Source organism: Mandrillus leucophaeus, unplaced genomic scaffold (assembly GCF_000951045.1).
Source record: "Mandrillus leucophaeus isolate KB7577 unplaced genomic scaffold, Mleu.le_1.0 Scaffold727, whole genome shotgun sequence".
Classification (NCBI taxonomy): domain Eukaryota; kingdom Metazoa; phylum Chordata; class Mammalia; order Primates; family Cercopithecidae; genus Mandrillus; species Mandrillus leucophaeus.
The window spans coordinates 837,789-851,507 of record NW_012107886.1 but is presented as its reverse complement, the minus strand read 5'-3'; the positions used below and the strand labels follow the sequence as shown (position 1 = coordinate 851,507).

At 45.7% G+C, this 13,719-nt stretch overlaps 1 protein-coding gene across 1 annotated transcript; it reads left to right on the top strand.

Moving 5' to 3' along the window:
• Window positions 1-5: 5 nt before the first annotated feature.
• BHLHE40 (basic helix-loop-helix family, member e40) lies at window positions 6-5,710 on the top strand. Its single transcript, XM_011965453.1, has 5 exons — window positions 6-388; window positions 552-621; window positions 883-990; window positions 1,891-2,014; window positions 3,337-5,710. The coding sequence occupies exons 1-5, from the start codon at window positions 309-311 to the stop codon at window positions 4,191-4,193; spliced, it is 1,239 nt and encodes a 412-aa protein (XP_011820843.1). The 5' UTR covers window positions 6-308; the 3' UTR covers window positions 4,194-5,710.
• Window positions 5,711-13,719: the final 8,009 nt, after the last annotated feature.

Below are 13,719 nucleotides of genomic sequence, written 5' to 3'. Positions count from 1 at the left end.
CCTCCCGCCTCCCCGCCCGCCCCACTTCTCATTCACTTGGCTCGCACGGCGCAGACCGCGCAGGGAGCACACACCGCCAGTCTGTGCGCTGAGTTGGAGCCAGAGGCCGCGGGGACACCGGGCCATGCACGCCCCCAACTGAAGCTGCATCTCAAAGCCGAAGATTCCAGCAGCCCAGGAGATTTCAAAGAGCTCATACTCAGAGGAACATCTGCGGAGAGACCCCCGAAGCCCGCTCCAGGACCGTCCTCATCCAGACGCTCCGCTAGAGCAGACAGGAGCGCGCAGTGGCCCCGGCTCGCCGCACCATGGAGCGGATCCCCAGCGCGCAACCACCCCCCGCCTGCCTGCCCAAAGCACCGGGACTGGAGCACGGAGACCTACCAGGGTAAGTTGGCACTCCTTGGCCCTTCAAGCCTCAACTCCAGCCCCATGTTATGCTCCACTCTCAACTTGGAGCAGCTCCGGGCGCACCGGGGGGTTCTTGCCCGGCAGAACGCCTGCAGCCGTGCGCAAGCAGTCACGACCCTTCCTGGTCTCTCTTCCTGCAGGATGGATTTTGCCCACATGTACCAAGTGTACAAGTCAAGACGGGGAATAAAGCGGAGCGAGGACAGCAAGGTAAGCAAGTGCACCCCTGGGGACCCTGCGCTCAGCCCCTCGCGCGCGCTGAGTTTCCAAGAAAAGTTTTCTCGCTTTGAGGTTGGCGAGGGGATGCAGGGTGTGGGCTCGGTGCCTCTTCTGAGTGACTTGGAAAAGAAGGGGCAGATGATGGTTCTGGGTGCTATTCTGCTCCTCTGCTGGACTCGTGCTGCGGGGCTGGGAGGATAGGCTTCTCATCTCCTTCCCCAAGCGCCCACCGCCTCCCCGTGCGTCTTGCAGGAGACCTACAAATTGCCGCACCGGCTCATCGAGAAAAAGAGACGTGACCGGATTAACGAGTGCATCGCCCAGCTGAAGGATCTCCTACCAGAACATCTCAAACTTACAGTAAGTGAGAAGCTGGCCCCTTTCCAACCCAGTCCTTTGCCCAGAGGGCGGGCGGGGGTCACTCGCCGCCTGCAGGTTCCGCGGGGAACTGCAGACCAGACGGGCGGATCAGAGCTGGCGGGTGGCTCTGTGGTGGGGTCCTCCTCCACAGTCCTGGCGTTTTCTGGCTGACTCATGCAAATGAGGCGAGAACCACTTGGACCTCTCCAAGTTGGCTCCAACACCAACTGGCCTTCCTTTTCAAGAGTTTAACTTCTGGTGATTTTCAGGATTCCCTAGTTTTTCTAACTTAAAGGAACACGCCAAGCAACACACACATTTACCCCTTTCCCTCCACCACTCCCCCCACCTTTTTTGTTGTTGTTAAATAAGTGGACTTGCTTTGGTGTGTGATTTTTACGGCCTGTCCTTTCTTGACAGTAGCCCTCAGCTACTTGGCAGCCTTTGGTTGGGGAAATGGAAAAAAAAAAAAAAGTATTTCGGGAGGAACAAAAAAGCCTGAATGAGCTGGAAGTTCTGAAAGGGTGTAAGGAAAGAAGTAGGGAAAGCCTATTGGCTGCCAGACATAATAGAGGTCCCTCTCTGAGTTGACACCCCTGCAGAAAAATGTTATCTCTGGATTCCCCTGAGTTAAGGTCAGCAGAGGCTGCTGGAGAAATTTATCTGTCAAAGCGTTTTCTTGAGGTAGCTGCAGCTTCCAAAATGCCTCCAAAGAGAGATGGCACCCTTTTTTAAATTATTTAATCATATATATTTTATATATATGTGTGTTGGAACAGCCAACGAAGACAGACTATCCACTTTTTTTTTTTCTTTTAGAGACATTTCTCTTTGCTAAGAAATGTCCCAAAGGTGGGACTTCTTTGACCTCACCGCTGACTAAGGCTCTTTTCCTTCTAGACTTTGGGTCACTTGGAAAAAGCAGTGGTTCTTGAACTTACCTTGAAGCATGTGAAAGCACTAACAAACCTAATTGATCAGCAGCAGCAGAAAATCATTGCCCTGCAGAGCGGTTTACAAGCTGGTGAGTGCTGATTCTGGCTCTCCTCTCTTTAAGAGTTTGAGCACAAATAGAGAGCCTGTGGGCTCAACATCTGATGGAATAAACATTACTGCAACAAATTGCTTATGCACCTTCATTGGGGGAGATGCAGTTTTATCTTTCCTAAAAGGTCAGACTTTTCATTTGAAATGCAGTGTGCCACCTGGCATGAATACGTATTAGTGAAATGATAAGATATTCCTGTGGCATTTTAGCTTGAGAGTCTCTGGGTTCTGGGAGATTTCCCTACTCCCTTTTAAAATGCCAAGGCACCTATAATTTGCCTTGTGGGTGTTTTACAGTTGGTCTTCTTAGCCCTCTTTCATTGGAGAAGAAATCGTGGGTATGCCCCAGTGTTTTCCTGTTTCTTTGCTTCCTTGTCACTTGGTGTGTGGTGTGATCCTGGCAGGATACAGCAGGAGTTTTTCCTGCATTTCATGTGGTTCCCTGAATAGCCACTAGGTATCTTGGTGAATTGCACAATCTAGCGAAACCACTGAAGTTTCATCATTCGTTTCAACAGACTTCCAGATAATCGGAGTCACCTAACCTTCTAGTCTCACTTCTTCCAAATAATACTGTACTGACTGGGGAGAATTATTCTACCCACTCCCTCATTTCATTCTCTGCCTTCCTCTCCAAGGCTCGTATGATGAAAATTGCAAAAACCCAGCAAATGCTTCTGCCAGTTTCCTCATTAAAAATAGGAAGATGGTCATACCTAATGTCTTGAGGATCATGGATAGAATATGTGGAAAAGATATAGAAATAGAGAGCCTAATTAAAGATCACAGCATGACTGCAACTTTTACAAGTCATTGAAAATAAGTTTACTTTAGGTGATTATTGTTGCTTCAATCTTTTCCTCATTTTATAACTATCTGGCGTCTGCCCATTTTGCCACGGTGCAATGTTGTATGCATTGACTCAGGTTTATGAATACATCAGAATGTTCTTTGCTGCTTCACTTACATGGAAAACTCACAAACCACCTATACATTCCAAAAGAGGGGAAGCAGCTCATCTCTATTAATTATGGTCCATTTCCATGATAGGATATTATGCAAACATTAAAAATCGTATTTTATCTGAGTGTTAGTATATGGATTATTTTAATTTAATTATTTATACTTTTCAGTGTAATTCTTCTCTGAGCATACTACTTTTGGAGTTAGGAACACAAATCAGTAAATGCGATTTCTTTTTTTAACAAAAATGAAAGCACCTGGTTTTTTGGCGCATAGGTATCCAGGTGATCCACAGGGCCTTCTGAAACATTTTCCTTTGGATTTTTGTTTCCCTAGGTGAGCTGTCAGGGAGAAATGTTGAAACAGGTCAAGAGATGTTCTGCTCAGGTTTCCAGACTTGTGCCCGGGAGGTGCTTCAGTACCTGGCCAAGCACGAGAACACTCGGGACCTGAAGTCTTCGCAGCTTGTCACCCACCTCCACCGGGTGGTCTCAGAGCTGCTGCAGGGTGGTACCTCCAGGAAGCCATCGGACCCAGCTCCCAAAGTGATGGACTTCAAGGAAAAACCCAGCTCTCCAGCCAAAGGCTCGGAAGGTCCTGGGAAAAACTGCGTGCCAGTCATCCAGCGGACTTTCGCTCACTCGAGTGGGGAGCAGAGCGGCAGCGACACGGACACAGACAGTGGCTACGGAGGAGAATCGGAGAAGGGCGACTTGCGCAGTGACCAGCCATGCTTCAAAAGTGACCACGGACGCAGGTTCACCATGGGAGAAAGGATCGGCGCAATTAAGCAAGAATCCGAAGAACCCCCCACAAAAAAGAACCGGATGCAGCTTTCGGATGATGAAGGCCATTTCACTAGCAGTGACCTGATCAGCTCCCCGTTCCTGGGCCCACACCCACACCAGCCTCCTTTCTGCCTGCCCTTCTACCTGATCCCACCTTCAGCGACTGCCTACCTGCCCATGCTGGAGAAGTGCTGGTATCCCACCTCGGTGCCAGTGCTATACCCAGGCCTCAACGCCTCTGCCGCAGCCCTCTCTAGCTTCATGAACCCAGACAAGATCTCGGCTCCCTTGCTCATGCCCCAGAGACTCCCTTCTCCCTTGCCAGCTCATCCGTCCGTCGACTCTTCTGTCTTGCTCCAAGCCCTGAAGCCGATCCCCCCTTTAAACTTAGAAACCAAAGACTAAACTCTAGGGGATCCTGCTGCTTTGCTTTCCTTCCTCGCTACTTCCTAAAAAACAACAAAAAAGTTTTTGTGAATGCTGCAAGATTGTTGCATTGTGTATACTGAGATAATCTGAGGCATGGAGAGAAGATTCAGGGGGTGTGTGTGTGTGTGTGTGTGTGTATGTATGTGTGTATGTGTGTACGTGCGCGTGCGCCTGCGTGCACATGTGTGCCTGCCTGTTGGTCTAGGACTTTAAAGCTTCTTTTGGCATAGGGAAGTCACTAAGGATTGCTTGACATCAGGAGACTTGGGGGGATTGTAGCAGACTTCTGGGCTTTTCCCCACCCAGAGAATAGCCCCCTTTGATACACATCAGCTGGATTTTCAAAAGCTTCAAAGTCTTGGTCTGTGAGTCACTCTTCAGTTTGGGAGCTGGGTCTGTGGCTTTGAGCAGAAGGTACTTTCAAAAGAGGGCTTTCCAGGGCTCAGCTCCCAACCAGCTGTTAGGACCCCACCCTTTTCCCTTTATTGTCGACGTGACTCACCAGACGACGGGGAGAGAGCAGTCAGACCGAGCTTTCTGCTAACATGGTGAGGTAGCAGGCACTGGCATAGCACGGTAGTGGTTTGGGGAGGTTTCTGCAGGTCTGCTCCCCACCCCTGCCTCGGAGGAATAAAGAGAATGTAGTTCCCTACTCAGGCTTTCGTAGTGATTAGCTTACTAAGGAACTGAAAGTGGCCCCCTTGTACAAGCTGAGCTGCCCAGGAGGGAGGGAGGGAGGAGTTCCCTGGGCTTCTGGCACCTGTTTCTAGGTCTAACCATTAGTACTTACTGTTCAGGGATCCAAACCAAGGTCTGAGAGACACAGACACCCCGAGCGAGCACCCCAAAGTGCACAAAGCTGAGTAACAAACTGCTGCCTTCAAACAGAACTAGACTCAGTTTTCAGTTCCATCCTAAAACTCCTTTTAACCAAGCTTAGCTTCTCAAAGGCCTAACCAAGCCTTGGCACCGCCAGATCCTTTCTGTAGGCTAATTCCTCTTGCCCAACGGCATATGGAGTGTCCTTATTGCTAAAAAGGATTCTGTCTCCTTCAAAGAAGTTTTATTTTTGGTCCAGAGTACTTGTTTTCCCAATGTGTCCAACTAGCCCCGCAGCAGCTTTTCAAAATGCACTATGCCTGATTGCTGATCGTGTTTTAACTTTTTCTTTTCCTGTTTTTATTTCGGTATTAAGTCGTTGCCTTTATTTGTAAAGCTGTTATAAATATATATTATATAAATATATTAAAAAAGGAAAATGTTTCAGATGTTTATTTGTATAATTACTTGATTCACACAGTGAGAAAAAAAATGAATGTATTCCTGTTTTTGAAGAGAAGAATAATTTTTTTTTTCTCTAGGGAGAGGTACAGTGTTTATATTTTGGAGCCTTCCTGAAGGTGTAAAATTGTAAATATTTTTATCTATGAGTAAATGTTAAGTAGTTGTTTTAAAATACTTAATAAAATAATTCTTTTCCTGTGGAAGAGAAAGATGGTCTCCTGAATTTTTTTTAAATAACTCAATTGGTGTGATATGGCTGACTCCCATGTCCTTCCTTCTTGGCTTAAGCAAACCAGTTAATCTCAGTGTAATTTCATTCAGCTTTTCATGTGCTTTGTATTCAATCAGAATAAGCTTAGTCAACTTGGCAGGTAAATATTGGTTTAATTTTTTTTTTAACCCTTGCCAGGGGTACACGATCATCCTCTACCTCTCCAGAGTTAAGTAAAAAGCATATTTTCCCCCGCCTGCTTTCATCGTGGTCCTTGGAACTTGACAGAAAACCAAGGTATGATACCGTGGGCTGCAGAGTCTGGGGAGCCTGCTGGAGGGAGAGGCACATTGAGAAAAGATTTACTGGATTATTATGCAATACTAATTGATGCTGGGATAGCACCTCTTTGCCAAAGCAGTCTAGCTTTTTCAAATCTATGAAGGTCTAATGGATTTGCCATATCCTGTCTTATTCCTGCTGGAGGCAACATTCCATAATTATTTTCTACATCCTTCCTGGATTTCCTCTCCGGTGTGTTTGTGCGTGAATGAATATTGGGTGTTCCTTAGACAAGTGCTCTTATTGAAAAAAAAAAAAAAAAAATTCCATGGGAAAGGTGGGAAATGACCCAGTCGTGTATTTTTGCCTCTCTCCTTTGCCTTGATTTGCAACATTCCTGTGGGATACTCCCTCTCAGGGGTATCCTGATGTTTCCTGATGGCCAGCGCCTGACTCAACAGGCTCCAGCTCCCAAAGCTGCCAGAACCCCCTGGTTGTGTGGAGCACAGCGGGGAAGCTGCCCCTAGGGATTTCTCAGTCAGGCAGAGGCTCCAGCTGACCATGAAGACTGCTTCACATGTCACCTTCCCTGTCTCCTCACGGGCCCGCAGGTGAAAGTGAGCATTTTCTGCTTGTGCTAGATGCATACGGAATGCACATAACTGTCCCCAGGCCACACAGGCTGTTGTGCAAGGAGCCGGGACCAGGAGTTGGAAACCTGGCATCGATAGCTGGTGGTCTATCACCTCCCTCTCCACGCCTGCTTTTGACTCGATAAAAGAAGAATTCCGAGCCCTTCCCGCAAGTCCTGTAGCAGGCAGATGGCAAATTCTGTGTGCCACCCTTTCTCCCAGCTCAGCGCCTGGGCTTCCAGGTCTCATGCCTGTGAAACACCTCAATTGCTCCATGAGTTGCCAGACCTCTCTAGCTAGACTTTTTTGGAAAAAGCCCAACAAATCAAACTTATCCTGGTGATACAGCCGGGGGTTGAAATCAAGACCAAACTCTTTTTGCATGACCCTCTCTTTTTCCTAGGCCACTGCGGGAGGAGTAGCTATGGGGAAAGGAGGAAGTGGTTGGAGCAACCTGAACTACAAAAAGATATTTGAGGGTTCCACGCAGTCAACCCAGAATCCCCCTATGGGAACCTGCCCCTGTCAAATAGCCCCTAAAGTTGCAGCTGTCCCTCCACTTCATTTTCTGCTTCCAGTTCGCCCTTAACCTTTCCTCTAGCCCAGTTTTAGCGGCATCCAAGTGCGCTCAGAGGGAGGTGCGGGGGAGGGGCGTGCACCCCAGCCTAATGCCCACTGCGGACAAAGAGGACTTCTGTTTAAAAAGCGGGGTGTGTGAGTTTCAGGGGGCGAAGCGCTGGCCCCGGGGCCAAGAAGAGGTGGCAGGAGGCAGGGGAGCGGAGGCTGGGGATCTGGCCGCCTTCAGACAGGGCGTGATCCGCCGGGCCTGCCGGGATGGTCTCACCCAGCGCTGACCTGCCTCGCCTGTTGACACAACGTCACGTTTCCGACTGCAGCCCTTTCATGTGCGGCCCGCGGCTAAAAGCGGCTGCCGGTTCCTGGAAGCAGACGTGCCTGGCACCGCGTCAGCAGAAACCTGATCCCCGGGGAAGCTTGGCAAGGCCTCGGGATCGCTCGGCCCCCAGAAATAGGGCCTGGCAGCGGGCGCAGGACGCCCCCCCTTCCCTCGCGCCCAGCAGGAGGGAACTCGAGCGCTCCCCGTCAGGGGTGGGAGGGAGGGCTGGGTGGGGTAGGGAGCTGGATTTAGGCAGAGCACGGGGACCAGGGCTTAATTAACTAGAAGCTAGAAACTTCCCACGGGTCATCGCTCACTAATGCACGTCAAACAACCTAGAAGTATCATTATGGGTACTATTACAATTCACATTTTGTAGATAAATAAAAGCAGGCTCAGAGAGGAGAAGTAACTAGCCCAGGGTCACACAGCTTCTGAGGGGGCTAAACGTTTTGTAGGATGGTGGATCTGTTGGTCTGTAGATCTCCTAATTGGATCCAAGGAGAAGGCTTTCACAGAGTCGAGTTGTTAATGACTATAATAATACAAATATGGATATTTATTACTAATAAAAATTACAGCAAATGTGTTTGTAGCATTTACTATTTGCTAGGCACTCTGCAAAGTGCTCTACATACAATAACTTAATTATCACAGCAAGTCCATGAAATAGGTAAATTAGTATACAGTTAATGAACTGTAGGCACAGAAAGGGTAAGTAATTTGCTTAAAGTGACACAGCTCCAGTGATGAATTGTAATTTAAACCTAGGAAATTTGGCTGCAAAGTTTGCTTAACTATAAGACCACACTGCCCTTCTAATGAAGTTAATAGTAGTAAAAGTAGTAATAATTACAATTATTACTATCCTGTTTTGAGTACTTTCTTTGTGCCAGGTATTAACCACTTCATGTGAATCGCCTCTACTTACAGCAACTGTGAAGGGTAGATATTAATATGCCTCTTTTTTTAAGTAAAAAATTTTTAAACATGCTCATTTTACAGATGAGAAAACTGGAGTTCAAAGAGCGGAAATGCCTTATCTGAGGTGACACAACATGTAAGGGACAAAGCCATTCCATTTTCTGGTATGGAACTGCTTCTACACGGAGCTCCTGTGATGTTGGGCTTTGATACACATTATCTCATTTAATCCTCCAAATAGCCCTGCGGAGTCGGTGCTGAGCATCATGCTCAGCCTGTGGATGAGATAACCAACCTCATAATAAAGTTATTTGCCCAAGCCTTTATTTGTTCCTTACCAATGTCCCCACACACCATCCCACAGCGAAGAATGGGCCCATCCTCTGGTTAGAGAAACTAACCCAGCATGACTATCACGGAATATGGGGGGGGCAGGGGAGGCACTCCATAGGTTGACTGTGCTAAGAACCAGAATCTGGGCTTGAAGAAACTATATCAAAGTATTGTGGGCCAGGCACGGTGGCTCATGCCTGTAATCCCAGCACTTTGAGAGGCCTAGGTGGGAGGATCACTTGAGACTGGGAGTTTGAGACCAGCCTGGGCAACATGGCAAAATCCCATCTCTACAAAAAATACAAAAATTAGCCAGGTGTGGTGGTGCATGCCTGTAGTCCCAGCTACTTGGGAGGCTGAGGTGGAAGGATCACTTGAGCCCAGGAGGCCGAGTTGCAGTGAGCATGATTGTGCCACTGCGCTCTAGCCAGGGTGACAGAGAAAGATCCTGTCTCAAAAAAAAAAAAAAAAAAAAGGATTTTCTGGGGAAGGGGAGAGATTCCTTTTCTCATGTCTCTCCTAAGGTTAGGAAAGGTATAAGCCTAGGGGACTAGCAAGGTGTGAACCACCTGGGGCAGGGCAGTTCTGCTGGAGGGAGGGAGAGAAGGAGGGAGGCAGAGACTGAGTTCCAAGCTCTCTCTCTGGAAGGGAGCCTCTGCAGGCTTAGAGACCGGGCCACCACAGCTCCTGTCCCTCTCAGATTTCTTTGGCCCACCCACACCCTGGCCTGTCTCTCCCCTTTGGCCACCATCCCAGTACTTGGCTGGTGAGGGGTATACAAGAGACTGCCTCGCTTTGTGGAACGGGTCAGGATCTCAGGTTAGAGAGGAGACAGCACGTGTTGAGTTCCCACATGGTTTCATAGGAAGACTGTGTGTTAACGGGATCCGTGTGTTCTCCTGAGACCCAGCTTTCCCTGAGGTATCTGCCACGTGGTGTGCAGGGAGGGAAGGCTCCAGGTTTCTCACCCTTCATCGGCAGGAACAGCTTCCTTTTTCTGTCTTACTGCTGTAATAGTTTGTTTGAACAAGAGTTTTATTGCTGAAAAGACATCACAAACAAGTTTTGAAGGCCACAAATGATAGCCCCTTCCTCAGGCACTGCCTTCACCTCACTCGCCTCTTTCCCTAGGATCCAGAGGGAGGCTGAGGCCATTCAAAGCCACCCCAACACACACCCCACCCAGCACCACCCCCTGTTTATCCCCAGCCATCTGTTTGGCCCGACAACCACAGCAGAACATGAGCCGGGTGAAGCCTCTCCCATTGGCCATGGAAGCCACTGACATGCTCGTCTCGCGGCTGGGCCATCCAGTCTTGTGATGTGGCTGGATTTGGGCCCAGAAGGTTTCTTCCACTATAGATGGGGCCCTCCCTTCCCTGGGGATTCTCAGCAAAAATGTGGAGGTGGGACATGAGGGTGTCACAAGGCTGCTGGGTAGGGGGACCAGCCTCAGGCTAGGACCAAAGGAAGTAGGGCAGCCAGCCTCTGCTCACCCTAAGTCCTGGCCCTGTTCTCCCACGCCTGCACCCACTTTTGAGGAGGCAAAAGGGAAGAAACTTGTGCTTATTTGTTTGAAGAGCAAATATGTTTTTTTGAAACCGAATTGCGGATGGGGATGCGGGGGTGGGAATTATGCAAGGGTCTCAGGGGAATTCAAGCAGGGGGGAAAAAGGAGGGAAAAACCACTCTCTTCTCAGATGAAAAAAAAAACCTGTTTCTTAAAGTTTTAAATAAAATATCTAATATTTTGTATCTCTTTTACTGTGGAGAATTTAAAACATATTCAAAAGTAGAAACAACAATATATGTTTCTCCAAAGAAGATATACAAATGGCCAACAAGTGCATAAAAATATGTTCAATGTCATTAGTCATCAGGGAAATGCAAATCAAAACCACAATGAGATACCACTTCACACCCACTAGGATGGGTATGATATTAATAATAATAACAACAAAACAATGGAAAATAACAAATGTTGTCGAGGATGTGAAGAAGTCTGAAGCTTTTGTATATTGCCAGTGGGAATGTGAAATGATGAAACCACTATAGAAAAAAGTTTGGCAGTTCCTCAAAAAGTTAAATATGGAATTACCATATTATCCGATGCCATTTCTAAGAGTTACATACCCAAAAGAATTGAAAACAGGAACGCAAACAAATACATGGACACGTATGTTCATAGCACTGTTCACAAGAGTCAAAAGGTGGAAACAACCTAAATGTCAATCAACAGTTAAATGGATAAACAAATTGTGGTATATACATACAATGAGGTATTATAGAGCCGCAAAAAAATTATTAAAGTACTGGTATATGCTACAACATGGATGAACCTCAAAAACATTATGATAAGGGAAAGAAGCCTGGCAAAAAAAGTTACATGTTCTATGGTTCCACTCATATGAAATATACAGAATAAATAAATCCATAGAGACACAATACAGACTGATGGTTGCCAAGGGATGAGGGAGGGAGAAAATGGGAATAAAATGGGTACAGGGATTTTACTTTGCAGTGATAGAAATATTTTGGAACTAGCCATGGGGCAGGGGGGTTGCACAACATTGTGAATGTAATAAATGGCATAGACCTGTTCACTTTAAAATGGTTACTTATATGTAGATTTCACCTCAATAATTTTTTAAGTAGATAGAATAGCATAATGAACCCTCCACTTATCAGTCTCCCAGCTTCATTAGTCATTAATTCATGTCCAAGTCAGTTTCATCTGTAATATATACCCATCCACGTCCCCTGCTCATGTATTATTTTGAAGCAAATCCAGATATCCTATAATTTCATTTGTAAATATTTCTAAAATATTTAGGATATATCTCTAAAAGAAAAGTGTTATAAAAATGACTATAATATTATCACACCTAAAAATATTTAACAGTATAAAAAGGCAACCTTTTAGACTAGTTCTCTAAATAAGAATATAGATTGTTTTCAAATTTTAAAAATATAAAAAGTGATCAGAAAAAAGAATTTGTTCCCTGTCCCTATCCATCATCCTGGTCTCTATGCCTTCACCAAACTCACCCACAAGTAGGCAAGTAGGCACTGTTTTAACTACTTTAGAGTTTATTGGCCAGCCATGTTCGTTCATACCTGTAATCTCAGCACTTTGGAAGGCTAAGGTGGGAGGATCACTTGAGCCCAGGAGTTCAAGACCAGTCTGGGCAACATGGTGAGATCCCATCTCTATAAACAATTAAAAACTTATCAGGGTGTGGTGGTGCATGCCTGTAACCCCAGCTACTCAGGAGGCTGAGGTGGGAGGATAGTTTGAGCCCAGGTTGGAGTGAGCCATGATCGTTGCTACTGCACTCCAGCCTGGGTGACAGAGTGAGATCCTGTCTCAAAAAATAATAATGTTTTTTAAAATAGAGTTTATTTATGCCTGTGCCTATAAATATGGATGTGGGCTGTCATTTGTCCCCTTTTTCCACACAAAAATAGCATGCTGTTCACACTGTTCTGCACTTAGTATGTCTTGAGGAGCTATCCACATGAATACATAGAAAGGCTTTTAATTCTTTTTTACAACTACGCAGTATCTCATTGTATAGATGTCCTATAATTTACTTGACTAGTTCCCTATTATGAACATCTGGATTATTTTTGATCTTTTGCTATCATCAGCAGAGTTGCAATAAGTAATTTTATACACATGTCATTTTGCAAGTCTCTAACAATATTTATGGGGTAAACTCCCAGATGGAATTGCTGGGTCAATGTCATGAGCATCTGTCATTCTGATGGGTATCACTCCGTGGGACACAGGTCATCCTCCTTTAGAATCCAATGTTGTTGCCTGTTTTGGAGGCAGTTTGCAAGAGATGTCAGAAAGCTTAGAACATGTATAACTTGAGACCAAATGATTCCACTTCTAGGAGTTATCCTAAATACGATTTTCAAAATTAATTAATTAATTTTTAAATAAAAAATAGAGACAGGGTTTTGCTATGTTGACCAGATTGGTCTCAAGCTCCTGACCTCAAGCAATCCTCTTGCCTTGGCCTCCCAAAGTGCTGGGATTATAGGCCTGAGCCACCACGCCCAGCCAAGAAGTTATTAATCAGGTTTTCAAAGACTAAGCTACAAGATTGGACATCTTTGTGCCATTCATAGGTAAAACAAAAAAGGAGGAAGAAAGGGAGGGACAGAGGGAAGGAAAGAAAAAGAAAATCAGAAAAATGGCTGAGAAGGAGACTGGTTGAATAACTTACAATATATGCAAATACTGGAATCCTAATAGTCACGAAAAATTATGTTAGGAAAGTAAATTTATTATTTTTTATTTGTTGTAAAGGGAGAAAAAGTAGGCTGCAAAATAGTATGTTCAGACTGGTCCCATTTAAAAAAAATAATAATATGTATGCTTCTAAATGTTCTCTCTGCCTCACTTTGAACAACTGTAAAATGAGGACAATAGTATTTAGCCTAGTGAGTTGTTGTGAGGATTAAATGAGTTTCAATGTCTAAGATGCTTAGAACAGTCTCTGGCACAGAGGAAGCTCCATGTCAGAGTTAGCTAAAATTAGTGTTATTATTATTATTATTTTAATAATTGCCAGAGGAAAACGGTCTGGCAGGCAATACAATAAAATTTTAACCACCTTAGCAGGATTTAGAATTATTGGTTATTGTTTCTTTAAGATTTTTGCTTTTCTATATTTTCCTTTTTTTAAAAATTGTATAATGAACATGTGGTATTTCTGTAATATCTATCATGAAGTGCCACAAGAGGAGTGGAGTGGGGGACGAGAATGGAGTTCAAGGTTATCATGGACATTTGCACCCAGCAGTCCGAGGGGATGATGTGCAAAGGAGAGGCAGGATGCTTTTTTGGTTTTGCCAGCTCAGCCTTGGGCAGGGTCAACCCTACACCCTGGGAAGAAGGCAACTCCCTTAAAAGGGTGAATGGAAGAT

What these genes read in the sequence shown, in the direction of transcription:
- BHLHE40 (XM_011965453.1), top strand. Translation starts at nt 309, where the DNA reads ATGGAGCGGATCCCCAGCGCGCAACCACCCCCCGCCTGCCTGCCCAAA. An exon ending in GAGCACGGAGACCTACCAGG is followed by an intron (nt 389 to 551) that starts GTAAGTTGGCAC and finishes CTCTTCCTGCAG; the next exon opens with GATGGATTTTGCCCACATGT. An exon ending in AGCGGAGCGAGGACAGCAAG is followed by an intron (nt 622 to 882) that starts GTAAGCAAGTGC and finishes TGCGTCTTGCAG; the next exon opens with GAGACCTACAAATTGCCGCA.